This window comes from Pipra filicauda, unplaced genomic scaffold (assembly GCF_003945595.2).
Source record: "Pipra filicauda isolate LSUMZ 115617 unplaced genomic scaffold, ASM394559v2 scaffold17_size4572894_pilon, whole genome shotgun sequence".
Classification (NCBI taxonomy): Eukaryota; Metazoa; Chordata; class Aves; order Passeriformes; family Pipridae; genus Pipra; species Pipra filicauda.
This window is the reverse complement of record NW_024104287.1, coordinates 1474430-1497681: the sequence shown is the minus strand read 5'-3', so window position 1 is coordinate 1497681 and position 23252 is coordinate 1474430. Positions and strand designations below refer to the sequence as shown.

Below are 23252 nucleotides of genomic sequence, written 5' to 3'. Positions count from 1 at the left end.
GCTAGTACTGTGTAACAGGTATATTCTATGAACAATGAGTGTTACAAACTACTGGCAAACATATTTCAACAAAACAAAGTCAACCATCAGGGAGGTGCAGGACATGAGCCACCTTCTCCCGTGCCTCCACTCTGCCATGCCCTTGTTTCTCCTCTGTAATTTTAGGGTTGTTTCCTGCCCTGCCAACGCAAGACTGCTTCTCTGCTCCTGGATCTGATTCAATGCAATGTGGGCAGAGGTTCAGGTGGGCACAGCTGCTTTTTTCCCTGGGAGGGCAGCAAGGTGACTGGTGGGGAAGTGATGCTACCTCCACTGGACCAGAGCGGGCTATGATCTGGTGATATACCACAAAAAAATAGTTACTCTGCTCTTCAGAGGTCGTTGTCCCTGCAGCTCTCATCCTTCCCTCTCAGACATGGGCAATGAGGGACCTGGAATTTAGGCTGTGCCTCAGCTCAGCTGTTAGCCCTTATGGAGCAAGGAGTGCACACACAAGTCTTGCTCATCCTCCATCCTTTTCAGCCAAGTCGAGCTTGGGACAGTTCCCACAGCAGTCATTCTGGCAACCTAACAGCACCGTGTTGCTTTCTTTTCTGTGGGTTAAGGAGTTGGGGCAATGACACAAGTACCGTCTGTCAGTTATGACATGACTTGGGTGAGAGGAACAGGATTTTAGAGAGAAGGCAGATGTGGGGGAATAACAGTCCCTGATAGGTATGTCTTCCAAGGGCCCTGACTCCTCTTCCCTTGCTCCCAGCATGGAGAGAGGTGCCTGGAGAGCTGCTCTGGCACTGGGGGAAGCACAGACCTGCGCATCCAACAGTACCTGCCATGAGGAGGCTGAAATGGTCTTTTGAGAGGCAGTCTTTAGAAATCAAGGGATCAGATGATCGGTATGAGATACATCCCTGTTTACTCTCTGATGGCTTGTTACGTCAAAGACCATCATCAGTGAGTCACCTACACGTGTGTGTGACTGTCATCATTGCTGTGCTAAATATAAATGTCAAAGGATATTGGGCTGTAGGAATAAATCAGTAGGCATGTGTATATCCTCTTCTGTGTGTCCTTCTCTCTCCATTATTAAGGCTGGTATGGTCAATGGGAAATAGCTGCAGAAACTCAAATCAAAACCAGGAGTACAGATTATATTTTCATATGCAGATCTGACATATCCACACATTGGATCTCTTTTTGCTGGTTCTGTCAAAATTATGTAGTGCAGAGAGAGAGAAAGGTTTGTTTTGACAGCATTTCTGAGGTAGAAACACCGAGAGACTGAGAAGCATTTTCACACCCTTTTTTTTATACAGAATGTGTTGTTTTTAAATAAGCACCAGAGAGAAAGTAACTTTGCAAGGCTACCAGCCGTGCCTGTGATCTGCGGACATGGATATGCTGTGTGATTCACATGGGTTCAGGTTAAAGCACTTTAGTTATAGGCTCTCAAGTTAGCAGTTTCAATTATAAACACAAGTGATTGTTCTTGTTTTCTCTTGAAAGCTGGGAGAAACCAGTAGGAAAATTCCCTTATATTTCATAGAACCAAACATTCCTTTTTCTTCTTTTTTTTCAGTAAGCCTATTTTTTTACATCAATAAAATGGTGATGGAGAAGGCCAAAAGAACATCAGGAACATGAAATTGCGCAATTACTTGCCAGAAGCACTCTGCTCTGGCAATTGCAGAGGATTTTTTTTAACCTGTTGTTCTTCCTTTACAGCATATGGAGAAGTTGTAGTGAATTTAAAAAATGAGCTTTGCATGTGCATTCTTGATTAAAAAAAAGTTTAAAAAATCCTATAAAATTTAAAAAGAGGGGGCTAATACTGCTTCATTTGACTACTCCTCTACTAAATGTATATTATCTCTTACACAGATAATCCTGTATTACGTGAGAGAAGATAGTTAAAAGATCTGTGATAAGGTTATCCTTTGGGCATTTCTATAAGGATTTTTTCCTTAACTATTAAGGAAAAACCTATGGAAATAGTCAGTTTTGTAACATATATATATGTCTGTTTCAGTTTACTCATTAACATCAGAGAACTCTACAATAATGACTCAGTCTGCGATTTTCATGGGGAAAATGGCAACAGTGCATCTGGGCTGAAACCACCTCCTTCAACAGCACTGCAATATTTAGGGCTATTTCACTTTGCATCAGAGGCATGGGGATGTCTCACACTGCTGCACATGAGGCTCACCCTCAGGCCTCTTATTTTAGGATTCTGTAGTAATTTTTGTATTTTCAGTATTTTGTAAATAACGTACTGCTGGGGCAGTCAGAATTTCTTACTCCTGAGCTATTTGTTTTCCTCTTTGGACTATTACCAGTGTTGTGTTTTCTTGCCTGAGGCTTGGGTGGCTGACCTGTCCCTGTCACTCCTTTGTGCCTGACTGGGCTTTCGTGGGTGGGACTCCCTGTCTGGAAATGAGAAGCTTTGTTCCTGGTGGGTTGTGTTTCCTCTGTCTTACTTTATCAGCCCCAGTTTCTGCCTTCTTCTTCTCAGTTATACTTCTTTTCTTTTTCTTCTTTCCTGTTTCAATTCCTCTGCCATAGGTGTGCGCATGGACACAGGAAGCATCCTTCCAGGGGCTTCAGGAGAGAAAGGACTTCAAACCTCCTTCCCTCCATGCTGTCCCAGCTTCGCATCTATGTCATGGCTGCCATCTGCCCTCATTTGTGCCATGCTTGCCATTTGTCCTTCCTCTTCTTTCTCCCATCATGTCAACTGCTTCTGCCTGTCCCTTTGCCTCATGATATAGCCACCTTTGTGCTACTGACCTGGAAGATCTGTCTCTCATCTTCAACCTGTAGGCCCAGGCTCTTACCTCCCTTTCTAGTAGTAACCCACAGCCCAAGTAGAGCCTTCTATAAGTTCTCCAGAAACCTATAAAGGGGGAAAGAGCTGGCAATTTTCATCAGGGAAACACAGAGTTGTATTCAGTAGAGATAGTACTTAGTCCCTGAAGTCTGAAAATGTAGGAAGGTGGGAGACAACTGTGAGAAGCAGAAATGCCAGAAAAATGTGGAGGATTTGGCAGCCCTGTCTTTATGTCTACTGTGTTACCCTACAGAACAGAATTGAAGACAAACATATGAATGTGCTAACATTGAAGTTACTGGATGCGAGTCTGCTACTGAATTACTTTGGGGGATTTTATTCTTTTAGTCTCAAGGTTAATTTTTTTGTCATTGTTCTGCTCTATTTAGTTTCTCTTCAAATAATAGAAATGAAAATTTACAGTGCTCGAGAACAACTCCAAACCTCTGTCTTTCAAAATGCTTGTTTGACATTACTCTCCTTTGGCTAAAATCTTATCAGATATAATTCAGTGCTGCCAGATCACCATTGCTTTGTGTCATCAGCCCAAGAACCAGAGTATAGTCATGAACCTTTGGGAAAATCAATCATAAAAACTCTGGTAGGAAACTGGTTAATACCAGTCTAATGCAGTTAATCAGATATCTTGAGAGTACATACCTTTGCAACCCCTTTGTAACTCTATTATCTGGCCTGCCCAGTTCTTTCAACCATTTTTATGCTGCAAAGAGGGTAAAATTCAAAGTCCTTTGAATGCAAAAAGTTAGCAAAAGTTATCAACAGGTGTCAAAACAGAGTGATGGAGATAATACTACTGAGTCCCTCCTTGTCTGAAACTGCTTACTCTGCAGCTGCTCTCAGTGGTTCAGATCATGCATGCAGTCAAATGTTCTTGTCTGCCACTGCTGATACAAAGCTGTATACTGGGGGAATACAATTTACCATCATTGTAAATAATGCTGAACTCATTACAAAACTGTTAAAAGTGATCTAAAATTCATCTGTTCAAATTAGTGCAATGTAACTATTGACCTCAACAAACTGACTGAACTCACAAAAAATAGTTTCAGTAATAAGAAGCAAAATGAAATGTTACTTGCTGTAAATATGTAGATAATCTGACTGACTCAGGCAGAAGGAAGTCAAACAGAACACAGACCTGAGCTACTAACTCAATCAAACTGGTCTTTTTGTCTTGAACTAGAACTGAAATCAAACCATTACTTTGAAGTCTTGGCTGTATATGATCCAGAAATGAATTGCTTCTTGCCTGCCTTCCTGCAAAGTTATCTCTAGCTACTCCTCTTGAAGCCTGATGCCCTCCCATGCCAGCCTGTGTAGCCTGTTCCCTGTTGGCAGTTGCATGGCAGCACTGTATTGCAGTCTTTTCCCCTGCTCTACTCAAGATGTCATCCTGCACTAACAGGGATGTCATCCTGCACTATCAGGGATGTCATCCTGCACTACTCGAGCTGGCATCCTTCACTGCTCTTGGTTGCTTTGGAGCTCCATGCATGAATCATGCATCTGGCATGAGGGACTCCCACTGCAGTGTTGTGAGGTGGGGGGTTTACACCTCCCTCATGGCATGGGGCTGCGGGGTCCCTCCTGTGGAGCCCCTGCTTGTGACCTGGCTCAAGTGGCTGTACGTGTGTATGCATATCTCCATACCTTGTCATGTGCATTGCTGTCTGTCTGCACTGGCTGTAAGCCCAGCCTTTTGGGGGATTTAAGGGGCAGAAGCATGCAGAGCAGACATCTCTCCTGATGCCCAGGGGCAGCCAGGACAGGACTGCAGACTGCGGGTACAGCCCATCAGACTCCCTTTGCCTTCCCTTGCCCGTGCCCAGGTTGACAATGGGCTGCTCTGCACACTGCTGCTGATAAAATTGCAGAGGGAAGGAGCTGAGAATGCAGTCCATCCTCACACTGACAGCCTGCTTCTATCTTGTAACCCATAAATATTATCTAAACAGTTAGGCGGTTTGATACCAGCAGGTTTGAGGTGGTTCGTCATTACCCAGACTAGTTAACAAATATTTACTGATGTCCAGACAAGCTAAACTGCAATCATATGATCAAATGTGGTGATTCTGCCCCTTCCCTGACTGTCAAATCCAAGCCCAAAGAAGTGAAAATGAATGTTTTTTTTTCTGTATTATGAGATGAATAAGGGCTTTGTGGTTTTCAGAATCTGATTGTAATAACCATTGCCATAGCAATTAGACTCTCTCAGTGTGCAAGGTGAGAGGTTGCTGGACCTGTGGTTGTCCTGGTCTTTCTGGGGGTTTTGCCAGCATGAATGGTAAAGCTCACCCAGGAAGCCACAGGCACCAGGTCCTCCCTTCTCAGTGCAGAGAACTGGGTGGATTTTCATGCAGTTACCTTTGTCTTGCAACACAGAGCTATAAACACATCAGCAGAAACTGAGGAGTTTCGAACTGGGCAGAAAATGGCATGCTGCTGAATCCATACTGGTATGCCTCCATCTCCTTGGACTTAGTTTTCACTTAGCTTTCAAACTTATATAAAATTCACTTCTCTCGAGTGAAGGCTCATGTGCTTTTTTTGTATTTCCAAAGAGATGTTTTTTTCTGAACCTGGCAGGAAGACCCATGTCCATCAAGGGTCTTGTGTTCCATGTACCAGTTCCCTTGAGCAGGTGCAGGCACACGCTGTGCTGTGCCACACTGTGCTGCACGTATTGCTTGGCCTTCAGGACTGTGCTGTGCTGTATGTATTACTGGCTGTGGGGTAACCTCAGCTGGCTAATCATAATGGAAGAGCCTGGAGGTGGCACCTACTTGGTACCAGTAGTGACACCACAGCATGTACTTGTCTTTGTCTTGAGGTGAAGCAACACACTTTCATTTAAACATCCAGTAGAAAATCCTATAAAAATTCTCAAGACCACAATGTGGGTGAGCCTCGCTACCAACAGGAATCATGGGCAGCATGCCATGACCTGATCACAGGTCTGTCTGCTACTCCTGTATCTTGGGGTTCCAGCATCAGAAGGAACAAAAGGTCCTGTACCTTGCTAATGCCTTTTCTGGGATGTTAATGAAGTAGTTACCTTTCTTGAGAGTGCTTGTCATTTTCTTTTTGGGGTCCAGAAAGAACCAGAACCTCCTGGTGCAAAATCGTAGTCCATTGATATTTGTGAATGTAATTATAGATTTTGTGGAGAAAATTCTGTGCTTGAATAGATGCCCATCCAGTTAGGCTACCATTAATGCTGTACATAAATTAAGTCTTAGTCAGTGTAATACTGTGCTGTGTGGGAAGGAATCCCAGACCGAATCTATTTTTGACCTCTACTGGTTGATTTACAATGAGTTATAGCAGCAGAGTTCAAATGTTTGGTGATTATTGCTGAGCTGGACTACTATTAGGCAGTTTTAAAAATAAAACTTGCAATTTGAATAGTATCATTGGAGTTCCTTAACGAAACCCTGCCTGACCTTTCAGCAAGTGCACTGGATTTCCTGAACCGGCACTCACAGGCAGGGCTTTTTGCCGCAGGGCAATGCTACCCAGCATGGTCACTGCTGCTTTATGGAGCTATTGACCTCTCCTTGTTGGTTCTCTGCTTTTCATGAGGCTCATCATGTTGTGTTGCAGTGCTCATGATTTTTAAGTGTCTTCTTGGAGGGAACAATGTGTAACTAAATTGCCAGGTAGCAAGGATCCTGCAGGAAACAAGACTTTATATGAAAAAGATAAATGAGGCACAAAATGTGATCAGGTGGTTCAAGTATCAGCCATGTTGGATTTGCAGAAGGGTGTCTGGGCTCTGCAATATCTGTTCTATTCCTCACAGAAGTTCAGTCTTTAGAAACTGGGGAAGAATGGAAACCAAATTTGGGTGTCCTTTTTCAGAACTTCCCCAGGGTCAGTTTTGCCTGCACCTGGCCCTAACTCTATGTGTAGGGATGTAGATTCATACAGAAATTATAAACTCAGCTAGGATGCAGGAACATCTTCAAAAGAGTTTTCTTTTGAGGAAATACACAAGCCCTTAGTGGTGATGTCCATAGGTGATTCTGCTCTTGACAGGTGTTTTTTGGTTTTGTTTTGCAGGAAGAAATCGTTCCTGTTTTCAGCTCTGTATGCTGCCTTTATATTTGGTGGTCGGCACCTAATGAACAAACGAGCAAAATTTGAACTGAGGAAACCGCTAGTGCTCTGGTCTCTCAGCCTCGCTGTCTTCAGGTAGGCACTTCTTCACACCAACTGCCTTCGACATCACTCCACAAAGGGGCTTTGGGGTTCTTTACATATATGAGCACTGCTGGTGCAACAACAGGCTCACCCAAAAATGGCATTTCTTTAGTTCTGCTGTTCAGGGTTGTATCCTGATCCACTCCTCACCGGTGAAATGCTTCCCCATTGACTTGCCAGATCATACAGCATTTGAAGAGGAGAGAAATCGATAACCCTCCTGAAGAACAAAGGTGAAAATAAAGGAGTGCACGAGAAAAAAAACGCTTATCATTGCAATATACCATGCAAGCTACAAGTGGAAATAAGCACATTAAGATGTTAGTCTTGTTCTCACTTACTAGTCGTATTACAATTTTATGTGTGCGTATATGGAATATTTAGTCAAGACTCTGCTCTCCATTACAGTGAGGTAAACCTAAAGTCACTGCTTTGATGACAGGTAAATTAGGTCACTGTAATTGAAATCAGGATCTGGCTTCTGGTTATTCCATCACAGATTGCTTGTGAGTGCAGCAAAAAGGTGGCTCCACAGGGAAAGGCTGGTTTTTAGTGATGCACATCTCTGTGGCTGTGTGTCACTCTATCTGGCTGTGATACCGTATCACTGAGTCTGGGCAATGTCAGGTTCAGATTCTGGATAGTTGTTGAAGTCAGGAATACAACTGACCAACCTTAATTCCATTTTAGCCGCTGAATATGCTAATTTTTAATGAGGCTGAAGATAAATGAATGAAAAAAACAAATGCTTATAAAAATAGCCCTTGCAAACAAATGAACTTTTGGTACAATTTACTAGTAACAGTACACAGATGACCCAAGGATTATCCTCCATTTCAGTGCCTATTGGGACTGTAAATTGTAGATCGCTCAACAGCATAGAGACCATTTACAAACCATTATCAAACACCTGTATCTTTTTCTAATTTCAATGTAATAATTACTGCTTGTATTAATTCACAAGTACATAAAACAGGTTTGCTTACTGAGCAGCTGTGAATGGTGCATGATTTTTCACAGCATGGGAACAGTTTTAGCTGAGAGGTTTTACAAAGTGAAATAAAGCAGGAATGGAGAAGTTTGGCTTTTTTCATGGCTTTTCCTTTTTGTCTCCAAAATTATATCACCTTGAGACTTCCCAAAACTCTGGCAGGGGAAAATAAGTTGTATTTCTAACAGCTAGGGCATACTAACAGAAGAATTTTATTTTGGCTTGGTTTTAATTGTTCCTCAACATCTTAAAAATATCTCAGAGCAGACAAAATATTTAGCAGTCTAGATAACTTCGAGAGCAAGTTCTAACACTGTGAAAATTTGCAATTTTCATCTGGTTGCCTTTGGTGCTGTACTTCTGGCTGTGTTTAACATCATTTTACGTTAAGGTCCTGTAAGCAACTGTCATCCTTTGTTACAGTAATGGCTGAATTTCAACAGCTGTTGAATTGGTTCCTAGATAGCATTTCATTTGAGGATCAGTTTTTGAAGTGGTTTGTAGCCAGCAGGATCCCAGAATGCACATTCTCATTGCACTTTCTTATTGCATGTAGACATTAGAAACTAGCTGGCTTGCACTGGCTTTGTCGTTTAGCTCCCAATCTGGGGGGGTGAAGCATGATTTCAGAACTGTCCTTTGCGTAAGATGTATAGAGCAAACTTAAAAATCACATTATTTTGAAGTGGGTCTGTGGCTGACATTTGCATGTTGGGGTTTTTAAAGCAATTTCACTAGTTAATTTCATCCCAAAATCATAAGTGATCATTGCAGCAATCAAGGAATAGCATGAATTTACACTACACTGTTTAGATGACTTTGAAATCAACATATTCATTACTTTCTAATTGTAGGTTCCCATCATAATCATATGACATAACTAACTCATGGTCAGCATAAGCTGCTGAGTGATGCTGGGTGATATAAAAACTGTGGATTTCAGGTTTTAAAGCTACAGGTTGCCAGGATGAATCTGCCACAGAGACCACCTCAGTGCAGGCACTCGAGTTAAGCTCTGCTTGTGCAGATGAGAAGAACTGGCCAGAAGGGCACAGTTAGAGAAGATTCAACACGTCAGGGTTCGCTTCCTCCATCAGCTCAAATAACACAATTCGGGGACAAACGTTCCCCAAGCACTGCAGAACTTACACTTTCCTCTGTGTCAGGAAATGAGACAGCAGAGTGGAGAGGGAAGAGCTGAACAGGAGTGTGAGATGTTTGGCCTACACAGAAGCACTGTGCATTTAACCTGTTGAATTTGCTAGTGGACATCAGTTGATTACAACTATGCTTTGCTCTTTTGAGGCGCTGAGTAGTGTGAAGAAGAGTGAAATAGGGAAGGGGGAAAAACAACTCCAAATGCTTACAGTAAGACAGAGGCTGAAACCTTTGTAACTTCATAGCAACATGCAATCCCATACAAATCCCCTTGACTTTTTGCCTAGAAAACAGAGGAAATGCCAAAGAAATCATTAAAACCTGAGATGAAGACTTCTTATAAGTGTTCACTGGAAGATCCATTACCTGGTGCTTCAGCACCACTGTGCTTTCTAGGACCATTTGTCACTCCCAGCCTTACAGACTCTCTTAGGAAGAAGGACTTTGAATGCTGTAAACTTTCCAGGTAACTTGGATCTGGTTTTTTTCTGGCTCCTTGCATAACTAGGTGTTTCATTTATATATGCTTGGCTTGAAAGACATTCCTGCTTCCTCCAAAGGTCAGTTCAGATAAAATTAGATGCCAATGTTCTGCCTGTAGACTTATTATAGATCCAGGAAAATGCTCCTTAACTCTAAAAAGACTTCCTCTTTGGCTTTCTGGGATGCTAAAATAGTAAGACTTTTAAAATACCTTGCAGAAATTCTAAGTAATTTATTTATTTGCCATAAGTGATTGTACTGAGGAAAGAAAAACCTGCCTGGAGAGCCCTCAATATTCTGCCTCAAGGTCAGTGTGAGGCTTTTTTCTGGACTGCTTGTTTGTCTCCCTTCTAGCACTCCTACCATTTTACCTGCTTCAAATGTCCTCAGAAATAGTAACACTTAGCAGAGGCTGAAAAGATGTGTTTTGGTCTTGAAAAAAAAAGAGGAAATTGCCTGCCAGGCAATCACATGGTCCTTCTTCAGAACGTATCCTGTATGCTTTGCTCTTGCCAAGATCATTTAAATGTGGTAGCAGCTACAGTAGGAAACTTGCCACGCTTATAAATAAACAAAACAACTACAACTGCTGAGCTTGCTGAGCATTCAGGGGCCCAGTCAAGAGTGATTTTTGTGTCAACACTGGCAACCAGCAGGACTTCTGAGGAAAAAAAAAAAAAGCAGCTTTATTTCCCTTTGAAAGTGTTGACTAGTTTTGAACATTTTGTCTCTGGAATAGGTTACCACTTCTCAGTGAAAACTTCTGTAGGAGCAATGACAGTAAATCTTGTTTTTGACTTGGAAACCACTGTGAAAACGTGATCTTCTGGGATCTTTTGCTGAGAAATTAGTTTCATATATTTCTCTTGGGTTGTGGGGTCGGTTTGGTTTTTTATTCCCTAGCAGGTTTGTTGACTTGTTTCAGGCATTGAAGATTTGTTGTCTGAAATGTTTCCAGTCTTTCGTTTTGTTTGGTTTCATTTTGTTTTCTACACTTTATTTGAGTGATTTTGCCCAGCCTGGTTATGTACCAAGGTTGTGGGGGAGCAGTCCTGTGCTGCTCTGTGTCAATGGGAATCCCCTGTTAGAAAGCTGACACAAAAGATCTCTCTTCAGTCCCATAAAACCCCAAGGAAACCATTGCTGATTCACCTACATAATCAAAGTGGCAGTCAGTCCTGTATTTCTGAATATTTCCTGGGGTTAAAAATCTGCAAAACACATGAAACCTGAATTGCCAGTTTTATATTCATGACATTTTGAACATAAAGTTAAGGCCATTCATTGAGTGTTTTACTTGGAGTATATCAAAAGTGTCATTCTGACATCTGTAGAAATCAGCAAAGCTGAGGCCAGGATTCATGGAAGGATATAAAATTATTCATGTTTTCATTACATTACATCTCAGATGGATTTTTGTAATTCCTTTTATAGACCATGGAGTCTGTGTGTGTAGCATCTCTTTATCAAGGAGCTTAAACATGTTTGATCGCCTCATCGTCACACAAGACCAGCAGCATGGCAGCATTTTCATGTGCTCTCCATCCTTAAGGGGCTGACAACAGAAGTTTCAGGGTCAAGGCACTAACTAATAATAGTAAAAGGTTGTTTTCCCTCAGGAGTACTGTCATATCAATAGGGGAGGCAAAGAAGCTAAAACATCTAATGTGATGCAATAATTTGTAGGCAGAGGCTAAGCCTGACCATGGCTGGTGGGCGTAGTGAGAGGAGGAATATCTCTTCATCTAGCCAAACTACACTACCACAAAGCAATTATAATCACCTGAGATCGCTGAGATTCTAATTCAAACCCAGCTATGCTTTGTAGCAGTGGTTGAAATGAGCTGGCGTCAATACAGAGTTTCCAAATGTCTGTCTTCCTGGTAAACACCTTTTAGCTACATTTGATATAATTTCTACAACTTTGAAAGTGTTTACCTGCCTGCCACAAAGCTAACCAGAGCCCCAAAAGCAAAGTTTTCCCACAGCAACAGGTCTTATATTTGAAAGACAAAACCAAAGTGTGTCACTAAAAGAAGGTGACTCACTTTGCTTTTATGGGACTGGTATTAACTATTTCGCTACTGGAAGCACAAAAGCACGCTGTAAAGGGTTTGCCTTGTTTCACAGAGGGCTCCTGACAAGGCAGTCTGAGACACGTCTTTGTGTGAGGAATTCAGTTCTGAGCTGAATTGAATGGAAAAGACTACACATATGCTTAAAGAAACTATTTCAGTTGCTTGGATTTGTGACTCTCAAATACATTCTAGTTATCGTGCTTATAACTAGGAAAAGTGATGAAAGGTGATTGAGATTTATGTCCTGTTGCAAGAGCTGCTATTCACAGATACTTGCCATGGAGATTAAACACAACTTAATTTCATGTGTTGCTGAGCAACTCATCAAAATCTTAAAATACTCTGAAATTTTATAAGGTCCTGACAGTACATTCAAAGATTAATTACTGAAAAGAGGAATGTTTACCAAATAACATTAAAATAAGCAGCATTTCAGGTGAATTAATAATCTTCTCGCTTATAAATTTAAAAGCAAATGAACTTCAAGTGAAATATTCCCTATATTTGTGAAGCATTAATGTATATGCTCAGTAGGACATTTCTCAGAACCCAAATCAGTAAAAGGCTTAATGTATACATACTTAACAATTTACTTCTATAGGACCATGTTCATCTTTATATACTTACCTGATTTTCTTATGTAACAGATAAAGAAACATCTTTTTAATTACCATTTTGGAGCAGAAGTTGAAAGTTGGGTGAACAGAAGAAATTCAGAATGATTGGAGAGAAGACAAAAATCCCTTGTATGAGATTTAACAGTTGAAGAAGAAAAGTTTCTTTTTCGTAAACTTAACTGTAATCCCAGTAGGAGAACAAACAGTGCTATGTAGAGTGAATTCATACAGTGCAAAACAAGTGCTAGCTGGCATTAAAAAAATAGTATAGAGGTGATAAAAATATAAAGACTAAAATAAAAAAAATATATAGACAAGACCAATAAAGTACTGTCAAGAAGATGTATCTCCAGTATCTACCTTATTTATTCTAACTATCCTTATATCCAGAATTGTAACTGATGCTATGTGACAAAATGCTGTGCCCATTCTCTTCTAAAATCTCACTCCTCCATTACCTCTGCTTTTATTGCTGTGGACTCTGCTGTGTCCATCAAAGTAATTTTTAACATAAACTGGTTTTACTGTTTTTACCTAATCAGGCCTAACTGAAAGTGAGCCAAGGAGTCACCGTGAGCCCTGGCTGATTCCAGTTTACAGGAGATATGGATAGGACTGGCTAAAAATTATTATGAAAATCTCTTTTTTTCAGTGCTAAGCTGGGCTTCCTTTCTTTAAAACTTTCTTTTCTCTGACTTAGTTTGCTTATCTTTATTGCTGGAAAATGAACATCTTAGCAAAGTTAATTCAGTACATTATTTGGAAAGCCACTGTGCTCGTTTTGCCCCTGTTCCTTCCCCTCTCTTACATCAGTGGGTGTGTTGACACTCAGTGTTGTCACCTTGAATTACACCTTCCTCATGAGATCATCCTGTCCCAGCCCACAGGAGCCCTTGCAGGCCACCACTTAATATGAATGGTACTCAAAGCAGAGCCCCTGGGAGTGAGATTTGTCTCTCAATTTTAAATGGGGAGCAGACTGAAAAGTGTATTTGAGGAACAAAGAACATCTGTCTGGTGGCTTAAGAGTGGAACTGCAGTAGAGATAAAGTAGTTAATTAATTCAAAAGGAATCAAACTTTCCTGCTGTCTCCCTGTGGCAGCACTTCTGCATTTTACTCAGCCTCAATACTTGGTTCGTGAGCAACCAAGGACCTCCTCCGTGCAGAAATCCCCAGGGAACTGAAATCCCTGTGTGTTTTTCTTCTGAGTAAGTCCCCAACAACTTGTGCTTGTTGGAGACAGTGGGAATAAGTCACTGAGAGGTGTTAACTTGCATGACCTATCAAATCCAACACTTCATGTGCGGACGAGCTGTTAATAAACACTGCCAAACCCAACAGTGCTTGCGTGCAGGGCTTGGCTGCATACGGGTGTCGAGCTGTGGTTAAGGAGAGTCACTGTTTTCTGACAAGTTTGACTTCTTCTAAACAAATGTGTGTCCTCGTGTCTGTACCATTCAGCATCTTCCTTAGGTTGCTGAATAAGAAAACTGTATTTATTATTTACCAACTGTAGGCAGATCCCTGAGATCTGAACCTCTCTAGGTGCTTGCAGGAGTACTGCCCTGGAGAGTGAAAAAGGTCAGTGGCTCCAGGCCTGCAATTGGTATTAAATTTGTGGATCTGAGCAGCTCATTACAGCTATACTATAACTTTTAGCTTCTTCAAGCCTTCTTTATTCTGTCAAATGCTAGTCTTTTCTTGTAACTTGGATTTTGCTTACTTTGTTATCTGCCAGTTTTACAACTTTACTGATGGCTGGCTCCACTGGTTGGCTTGATTCTCTGCTAAATCTTTTACTTTATTACTGTTTGGCTTTATTTGCATAGGATAAATTCAAACTCCTGAATACATACATTTCAGTGCAATACATGACAGTTACTCTGCCAACTTGATACATTTGATCCCATAAGTATCTTTCATTTATCCTACAGAACTAGATGATACCAGTTTTTTCGGATTATCATTTAAATCTCTACAATACTACACTTATTCTAAGATTGCCTTGAGATAATGTTGGATGCTGAGAATAATTTCAGTAGCGACACAGGAACAAGTGCAAATGCCCCTGAAGCATTCATTAAGGATTACTTAAGAGGTACACTGTGCTTATGAATCCTCATGGGCTACTTTAGACATCCTCAGATGGATTCCTTAATTCATATGAGATTTTGCACCACATACAAGGCTTAAGTTGAAAATTGATTTTTTTTCCTTTTTAGTCATTTAGCCACAGTCCAAACTTGCTGAAATAAATATCTAAGAACTAGAAAATGTTTCTTGGCAGAAAATCATCTCACCAGGTATACAGCCTTCACAGGGTTCTCGGGAACTTCGCTACAACAAAAGTCCAATAATTATTATTTTGTGATGGAATAGTGACTTATTGCTCAAGAAGTAACAGCTTTCATCAAGAAACTGTTCCTGCAAGTTCCTAACCTCCATGAACCAGATAATCAGGGCGCAGTGTCAGGTAGCAGCACACTGGCAAGACCAGATGATAGGTGATAACTATTGATTAACTTGTAAGTGACTCTTTGGAAGTCAGAGGAGATGCAGGGATACATGGGTAGAACCGAAAAATTGTTTTTCATTCACTTAAGAAAACAGTTATATGTTTTTCAGCAGTGTATGATTACAAGGGTGTCCCTGTAAGCAGCTTATGCTATTCTCTCATGTTCCTAGGGTAATGATTGAGTGCAGCTGCCCTTCAGCATGACCATTGCTCCTTGCTTATCTCTAGCAAAACCCAACGGGCCTTGTGTAGCTACCAAGTAGTCTGTAAGACTCTCCATGCAAGTATAACTCCTATTACCTTCACCAATTGTATTCTCCTCTGTTACACAGACTGCTGGTAGAGACCTAGCCCTGGCATTTGGTTTTCTACTATGCTTTGTAAGCAGTGCAGGTTCTTCCACCAGCTCACAAAACTTCACTTTATTGACTTTTTTTGTACTCTGCTCTCAGGATTGTCTGAATATAGCTATTTGCAGTCATAGGGAAGGCAGGTCTAGGGGATCAAATTGCATTTCCTGGAGAGGGAATTCAGGCTCTGTGAGAAGGGACTGGAAGGCGGTGGCTGTGGTAGATTGATTTTTATCCACACATATAAATAAGCCTTACGAGTAGTAGTTGCAGCAATTGGCAGAATTTGTTGAGCTTGCCACTTTAGCAAGGGAATATCAGATGGATTTTCTTCTACTGTGGTGTTAATGTGATTAAAATCTCCAGATGACAGTGTCCATTGATCGAGGGCCCTGCAGAGATGTCACTGTTTGAGTATGCTTACTGAGGTCCCTGGGGAAAGGAGGAAATAAGTCTAGTTTTCTTTCCACTTTTGTCAATAAAACGGACAAAGAAATGGTTTTGGGAGCCAGGTGAGTTGTGACTAAGAAATCTGCCGATGAGAGGGAAGGGCTGAAGGGAGTGGACCCACATGGAAGGATTTATTGCTGAGGAGAAAAAAAAGGCTGATGCAAGGCACACAGTATGTGGCCTCACTCAGAAACCACAGAGCAAGCTGTCACTTTAATGGACCTCATTACCCTCCCCAAAATTTATTGCATAGGATACTAAACACCACCCAGGCATGTATGCATATGCTTATGAGTATATAGACCTGCACAAATGGTATATTATTTCTTAGAGCCATGTAAAATATTTGCACAATTTTTAAATCACTCTGAGCTGGCCTGACATCAGGTTTTGGTCCCAACTGAAAACTCAAATTATTTGCATTGAAGAAGTTGCTAGAAAGGCATCTGGGTCAGATACGGTAGAGGTCTGAAAAGTAAGGCTTGTGTGCTTGGTTCAGTGATGGGAGTCTTTTTTAGAGATGGAAGGGGAATTCTATCAAATTTTACTTTGGGATTTTGATAGGACTGAACCCAAACCTCAAAGTATGCATGAATTTATGCAAAGAAAAGTCTTCTGCCAAAAAGAGTGATAAAAACTGCAAAGATCAGCATGAATTCTGCTCACATTCATGGTACTGAGAGCCAGAGCACCTCATTATAAAACACATCCACTACTGCTAACTATCAGATTTAGGATAAGCAAGAACCACACTGAAAAGAACATATTATTGCTCATCTTCCCCTTTTCTTACCTTTTTTTTGACAATGCTGTGGCTTGGACTCCACCTTGAACGAGTCTCCATCACCTTCAAGGAGGGCAAAGGAGGACTGTGTGGGTGAGCTGCGATATCCATCTGTTCTCCTTCCCAGTTAGGAAATGGGCAGCGGAAGAGGCTGAGGAGCAGCTGGGCAGTAAGGCATCAGAAGGATGGGGCTTGTTAAATTCTTGGTGTTCTCGTGCCCTTGCAGAGATGGTAACTATTTGTGTAAGTATGTTTTGGAGGAACCCAGTTTTGTTATTCAGAGCAGTGGATTATAGAGACAGAATTTGTAGTAAAAATAATGGTACTTAATACAGCATTGGTATGGTTCCTGCTGCATTCTTGACTGTAGCATAGGTGTATTTCCAAGATTTTAGTCAGTCCTGAAATTTTCTGTCACTCTGTAAAGGAACCATGTTTGAAACAAGATCCAGCAGAGATGCAAACCACTGTCTTAAATGCCTTTTCAATGGTTCCCAGAGCAGAGTAGCTGCTCAGAACATGTGCCACATTTTGAACTTTCTAGTGCCAAGACTGGCTGGAAAAGTTCCTGCCTTCCGTGGTCTTCATTTTCCCCACTGTGACTAAGAGCAAAGAAATAATGTTATAAAAAAAAAGTAGAGGAGAGACTATTTTATCTGCATCATTCACCAGTCTAGTTAAACAGCATGGCCATGCAACCAGCCAGAGAAGCAGCACAGCTGGGCAGGCAGCAGGGCAGTGGAGGCAGCACCCTGCCTGCAGGGTGAGTGGTGAAGTAGCTCCAGTGCAAGAGGGCCAGTAGAGCTCACTGTGGGATGCATGGGTACAGGAGCTCAGAGAGAGAGAAGTGCCACAGAGGGTGCCCAGTGCTAGTTACACCTCCTCAAAGAAAGTGACCATTTTCAAATAATGCATTCCCTCTCCTTTCTCAGCTGGAGAGGTAAAATTGCAAGTGGGAACAAAGGCGTTAGTCATTACAAGCTTTATGGGAGCTTGGGAAGTTAGAAACATTTCCTAGTCTAAAACATTTGTGAAAATTGTGTTCCTAATTACAATGGTTTAGGCATTATGAAGAATATAGATACCTTGCAGCCTTTCAGACACATGGGCTGAAGAGGATGAGTTCTGTATTCTTTTTAAAGAATGAGATTAACGTAAGTGCTCTTAAATGACTGTTAATTTTTGAAAACGTGCTTTTAAAGGTGTTCAGTTACCATAGGAAAAAAGTATATCATGAGACCAAGGTGCTTTTTCCATAATTTTTTCTTGTCCCTGCCCATTGCAAGAGAATAAATAATGGTCCCAAATAAGTTCATATATATACTAAGCTGGGGAGGACACAGGGAGTTCTTTCAAATATCTGCTAGCAACTGAATTGTAGTAACTGAGCACGTGGTTGTCTAAACACAGTTAACAAGGGGTAAAATATGTTAGTACAAACCTCCTTCTCTGCTTTTGCAGTTTTACACTAAAATTGCTAAATATAGAATGAGCATGTAAATAGTTACCATAGTTTAGCAGCACCAGAGAAGACTCAGTAACGTTTCCACATCTGTGCCTGAAATTAGTTTTCTAAAAGGAAAAGATGAGAAAATTATAGCCAGTGTGATTTTTTTTTTTCCAGTGAAATGCAAACAGTATAGAGCAGAAAGAAGTTCAGCTTAGGTTCTCAGTAATGTTATGATAGTCCTAAATCCGTATAAAAACATCATTGCAGTCCTCTGCAAGACTGACTTAGAAATAGTTAGATTTTTTCATTTTACAGTGAGAATTTAGGGTTTTGTTTTTGTCCACGGTTGACTCACTGGTTATGTCTTCAGGCTTTTCCTTCAAACACTTGGGTGGATAGAAGCCTTTCAAAATAAATTTCCCGCAGAATCAATTGCTGTATTAAAAGTGCATTTTTGTAGTTTTATCAACTGAAGGCATTAGTAAAAGAGAACAGGAGTTTTTCAGAGTATTGGCATTGAATTTTTCACCTCACTAGCATAGCATGGCTTTTGTACCTGTTCATGTTGCAAGGAGTTAGGCACCCCCCCTATCATGGATTCCAGTCTGTGCCTGCTTTTCTTCTGTAATCCACTGGTGCAAGTAGGGGGATTGGCAAGGAGCATTAATGCAAGCAATTACAATGCTTAGAACAACTGCAAAAATTCCACAAGGGAGAAAATCCAAATATTTTCTCCTGCGGTTAGGGTCAGTTGCTGTGGTCTGGTCCTGCGCAAACTCAAGAGGTGTGACAGTTGAGGGGAGATACAAGCAGGGATGCTCTTAAAACTAACTCCATAGGTTCATATTCTCTGTGGCTTTTGTCCAGCTGTATCAGGCCAAATCCACACTGGTATTTGCCTAACATATCAAGAGAAAAGAGCAGGAAAGCAAGGATCTGAGTGAGTGTTAGGACTGGTCTTCTGGTTAGGTCAAAAACTTTTCGAGCTCTTAGTGTTTCTAGGACAGCACAAGTTTGTAAACTTGTCTGTATGTCTCTGCCTATCAACCTGTATTTTTAGGTCTTGAAAGTGTGCTGCCAAATTATCAAATGTGCAGACAATGAAGTCTGTTGTTAAGAAGTGTACCAATAGCTTTTAAGCCTATAAACTATTTATCTTGAAAGATATAGGTGTACCCCAGATAATTAGGATGGAGAGTCTGGGACTTGAAGGTTTAGAAAGCAACTTTAAAAAGTGAAAAGAAAATCTGTAGTAGGTCAAAGAACTATTCCTCTTGAAGAAAATTCCTCCTACTGGAGCATATTTACTGTTAATTCCGTAATACTGTTTTCACTGATGAGGCCAGACCTCTTTCTGCTTACATCAAACAGACCTCATGGTAGGGCACTGAACCACAGCTCATGACATTGCACATCATTTCTCATCATGACTCAGACACAGATTTTTGACAGGACAATTAAATTTCAGTTTACCTCACCTCTGTCTTTGAAATGGCTCTTATGCTTAAGCACCTTATGAGGCTGTCACGAGTAAAAAGGCCCTTAGGTTCTATGAGGTATTCACAAATACAATGCTAAGGGCCTTGAAGATGTCAACACAGACAGAAGTGTGAAGGAAGTTAGGTCTGAACCTGAAGAGACCCCATCGTATAAACAGCTTTGTACTTAGCAGTTCTTCACACAGGAACATCTGGCCTAAAGCAGTTGCTGGCCTGAATATTATTAAGACGTTGGTAACTCTGGGACAGCCCAAGCTGGAGGTGGTAGGTCACTTGACTGTTGGAAAGCAGAGGAGACCAAAATTTTGGTGTGGCAACAAGAAGGTCTGCTATGGGGAGAAATGGAGATGACCTTTTCATCTTAGGTGGATTCAATGAGGAGACAGAGTCTTCTGGGGAGGTCCCTGAATTGGTTCTAGGAGGTAAAACAGAGAAGTGTCTTGTAACAGTCTTTCTGCAGGAAGAGGTCTCCCTTTCCATCACTAACCTTGTCGTTGCTTGAAAGCACTTCAGAAATGTTGAAAGATGATGAAACAACAGCTTAATTACATTAATTTTCTTTGCCGTGTCTTATGAAAATAACAGTTGGGTTGAGTTCATCAGCTGTAATTTGAACAAGTGTCTCTCTAGGATTTCAAGGTACCTCACTGTTAAGAAGTCCTTTCTTTAAATGCTTATATAATAATTAAAAAATATTACATTTAGATTTAAGAGGGACCAAATCCTTAGTACTATTCTTTTTCAGACTTCATCACTTACATGAATACTGTATCGCTGTGTATCCTTCACTCACCAAGAGACTGCTTAATTTAATTTGGGAAATGAAACCCTCTTCCACAAACCTAGCAAAATATTCTTAATAACCAGGTACAGACTTACAAAGCTGGTTCTTCTAGTCAGTTATTAATGCAAATGAATATTTCATATAGACTGTCCTTGTGTCACATTGACCATTTAGGATGCTGGGTGCCAGATCCTTTCCCAGGTTGCTTTTCTGTGAGATCAGAGGACATGTCATATTGCATGACATGTAGCCACAGGTCTCATTAACTCTGTGAAATCAAAATAAGAGCCATTAATTCCATGTAGATCACTGAACTACAGCCAAATGATAGCTTTCAGTCATTACCCACATTTCATTTATACTTAATGATTGGCTTCTTAGTGTATGGTTTCTCACCGTACAGTGCAAATATCATGATTTAGCAATCAAAGATAAGCCTAAAGCAACTTCATAGTTTCTACATCTGTCTAAGTACAAGAAGATGCAGGATTTTATGGTAATTCATGGAACTTACATAACTTCAATCCTCTTGAATATCATCAAGGAAAACTAAGACAGGAGTCACGTCTAAGATAATGTTTAAGTAGTCTGACAATCTTTTTAGTGAAACTATATATTAAGATTTTCATAGGCTTAATTGATTCCTCCTGTCTTTCACAAAATTTATTCCATCTGGAAAATACAACTTTTTTTTTAATACTGTATCATCATTACCCAGTGAAGGTGGTGCTGCTCCTCCCCTCCCCCGCAGAGCTGGCTAAGTGTGGATGAAAGTGTACATCACTGGAAAAAAATCACAAGAAGAGTTAAGAGGTGATTCATTTAAAAAAAAAAAAAAGAAAGAAGGAGTGGAACAGCTGCAATTAAATCTAGCCACTCCACAAACACCTCCCAGAGCAGCTTAGGTATCAGAAAGCAGATCAAAACAATTGCAAATGCTGGTGGGTTGTGCTGCTCCTTCACTTGTCATGTCAAAACCCCCAGAAAGCGGGGCCCGGAGGACCCACATTTGCTGTCTGTGATACCCTGTAAACATGTGCCTGTAGACGTGCAAGTTTAAGGAAACTTAATTAGCCAGGAAACATATTTATCACTCACCCTTTGCTTCAGTGTTCTGGAAGGTTGGTGTGTGACCAGGTTTCACCAGTCCTCTGCCTGCAGTGGAAGGAGTGCTGTCTCTGTCAGGCAGGCTCTTAAGGAGGCTATTCTCATGGTTTTAATTCACTTCCCAGCCTCAAAACAGTCTGGCATGTCTACCCACAAAAGGTTTTGGAACAAGAAGCTTTGAATAAGCACCAGGAAAAGTTAATTCTGGTCAGCAGAAACCAGACTCTAATATTCTTTTCTCATTTGATACCACCCAGATAAACACTTTAACCTGGACATTCCCTTCTGGTTTGGCTCAACTTTAAAAAGAAACTACCCTCTCTATAGCCATATCCTGGGAGAACTGGAAAAAATGCAGTTTCATCTATTTTTTTACAGATGATGAGGGCAGACTCCCATAAACCTTCTGTTTAGCTGCTAAAGTTTTGTTTGACAGTCTTTCTTTTTGCCATAAAGGTTAGCGGTTTCCCAGTGTACTCTGCTCCTAGGGGACCTGAAACCACCACAAAATGTAAGGACAGATTCTGGATTGGGAGCAGGCCAATGGTTCATTAAATCTTCCATCTTTCCCACTGGTTTGATAATCACTGCAGAAATAGCAACGCAGCAAGCACACTGTGATCCGACTACCTCACCTGTCTACACAGATAATAGTTTAGGTATCTCTTCCTATAATACAGTGGTATTATATGTATGTATTCATATGTATTTAGTGTGTGGTCACCATACAAATGCATGTTCCCAGAACTCCTGCTCTGTTTGCTAGGTAGGACCTATGCTTGTATGCTTCCTCCCTGGAACGGGCCATTTCCCAACACTGGTCTGCCAACTTTATCTGAAGTCACCTACGAGAAAGTAATACTGTGGCAAGCATGGAAAAAACCATTCCCTGCGCTGGTTTGCAAGGCAAGTGGCCCCTCAAATGCCTGCATCCTCCAGAGGTACCTTGGTATCTGTTGAGTCAGCCAAAAACTATCATTGCTTCTCATGTGGCCAAAGCAGGGTTTTATGGGAGACAGATAGAAATCTCCCACAAACAACTTAATTTGCAGCAACAAAATACATCAATTTCTAAAGAAATTGGTCATCTAGCCCTGTCCCTGCTATGTTATCTGCGTGCTGCACATCATTGATGGGCTGGTCCTCTGGGTCCAGGTAAGAGTGAGTGGCAAGAAGCTTACTTGTACCAGGTAGAGAGGAAAAACTCTATAAATACTTCTAGAGAACTGCAAAACAAACCTACCACTCATGTTGAAAAATTGCTTTGTTACAAACTTATTTTTAGGAATGAGTTGAAAAGAACAGCAAGGTTGAAGGATGTGAGATGTTTCTTTCACATTAGTACATGCTGCTTTGTAATACTGGGTTTCTGAGTTTCTTTGCTCATGGGAGTTTCTTTACAGGTTTGACAACTGTCTTATTGGGAAGTTCAGTGATGTTTGATGAAGCTTCATTTCTTTTCAAGAAACTTAGTTCTGAGAGTTGTTTGTCTTACATGTGCTTCCTCCCTGCATTTCCTCAGTATCAGTTCATGTTTTACATGTTTTCTGTTGCCTGGCTGAGCACAGAAATATTCTGCTGCCCCTTTTTACAGTAACTGCTGTCTCTAGGTGTGCTCTTGGACTACCCTGCCACTCGGGCCTGTCAGACCAAGGGGTTGCTGTGCTTCCTGTGCTCCTGTGCCTCAGCGTTAGCAGCCCAACTCATTCCTCTTTCCTGAGGACTGTGGGTTTTAAATCAGAAGGGCACAGAAAGGTCATTTTATTACGTTAAGAGACCAGTTCTTCAGCGGCAGAAGGGAAACTTGGTATGTCCACCAAAACACTTCTGCTGAACAGAATGAGAAGTTGAATGTGGTTTGATTTGTCATGAAGAAAGGTTGTAGGAAGCTCCACTTTCTTCACCTGTTGCCCTTTAGAAGTTTCTTTTGAAT

The 23252-nt window shown here is 41.1% G+C and overlaps 1 protein-coding gene across 1 annotated transcript in view; it reads left to right on the top strand.

Annotated features, from left to right (window-relative positions):
* The window catches only part of ELOVL6 (ELOVL fatty acid elongase 6), an 82880-nt gene that overhangs the window by 45290 nt on the left and 14338 nt on the right, over positions 1-23252 (top strand). Inside the window, exon 2 of the mRNA XM_027721644.2 lies at positions 6911-7042. Coding sequence (XP_027577445.1) covers positions 6911-7042 — 132 coding nt within the window. The remainder of the gene's footprint in view (positions 1-6910; positions 7043-23252) is intronic.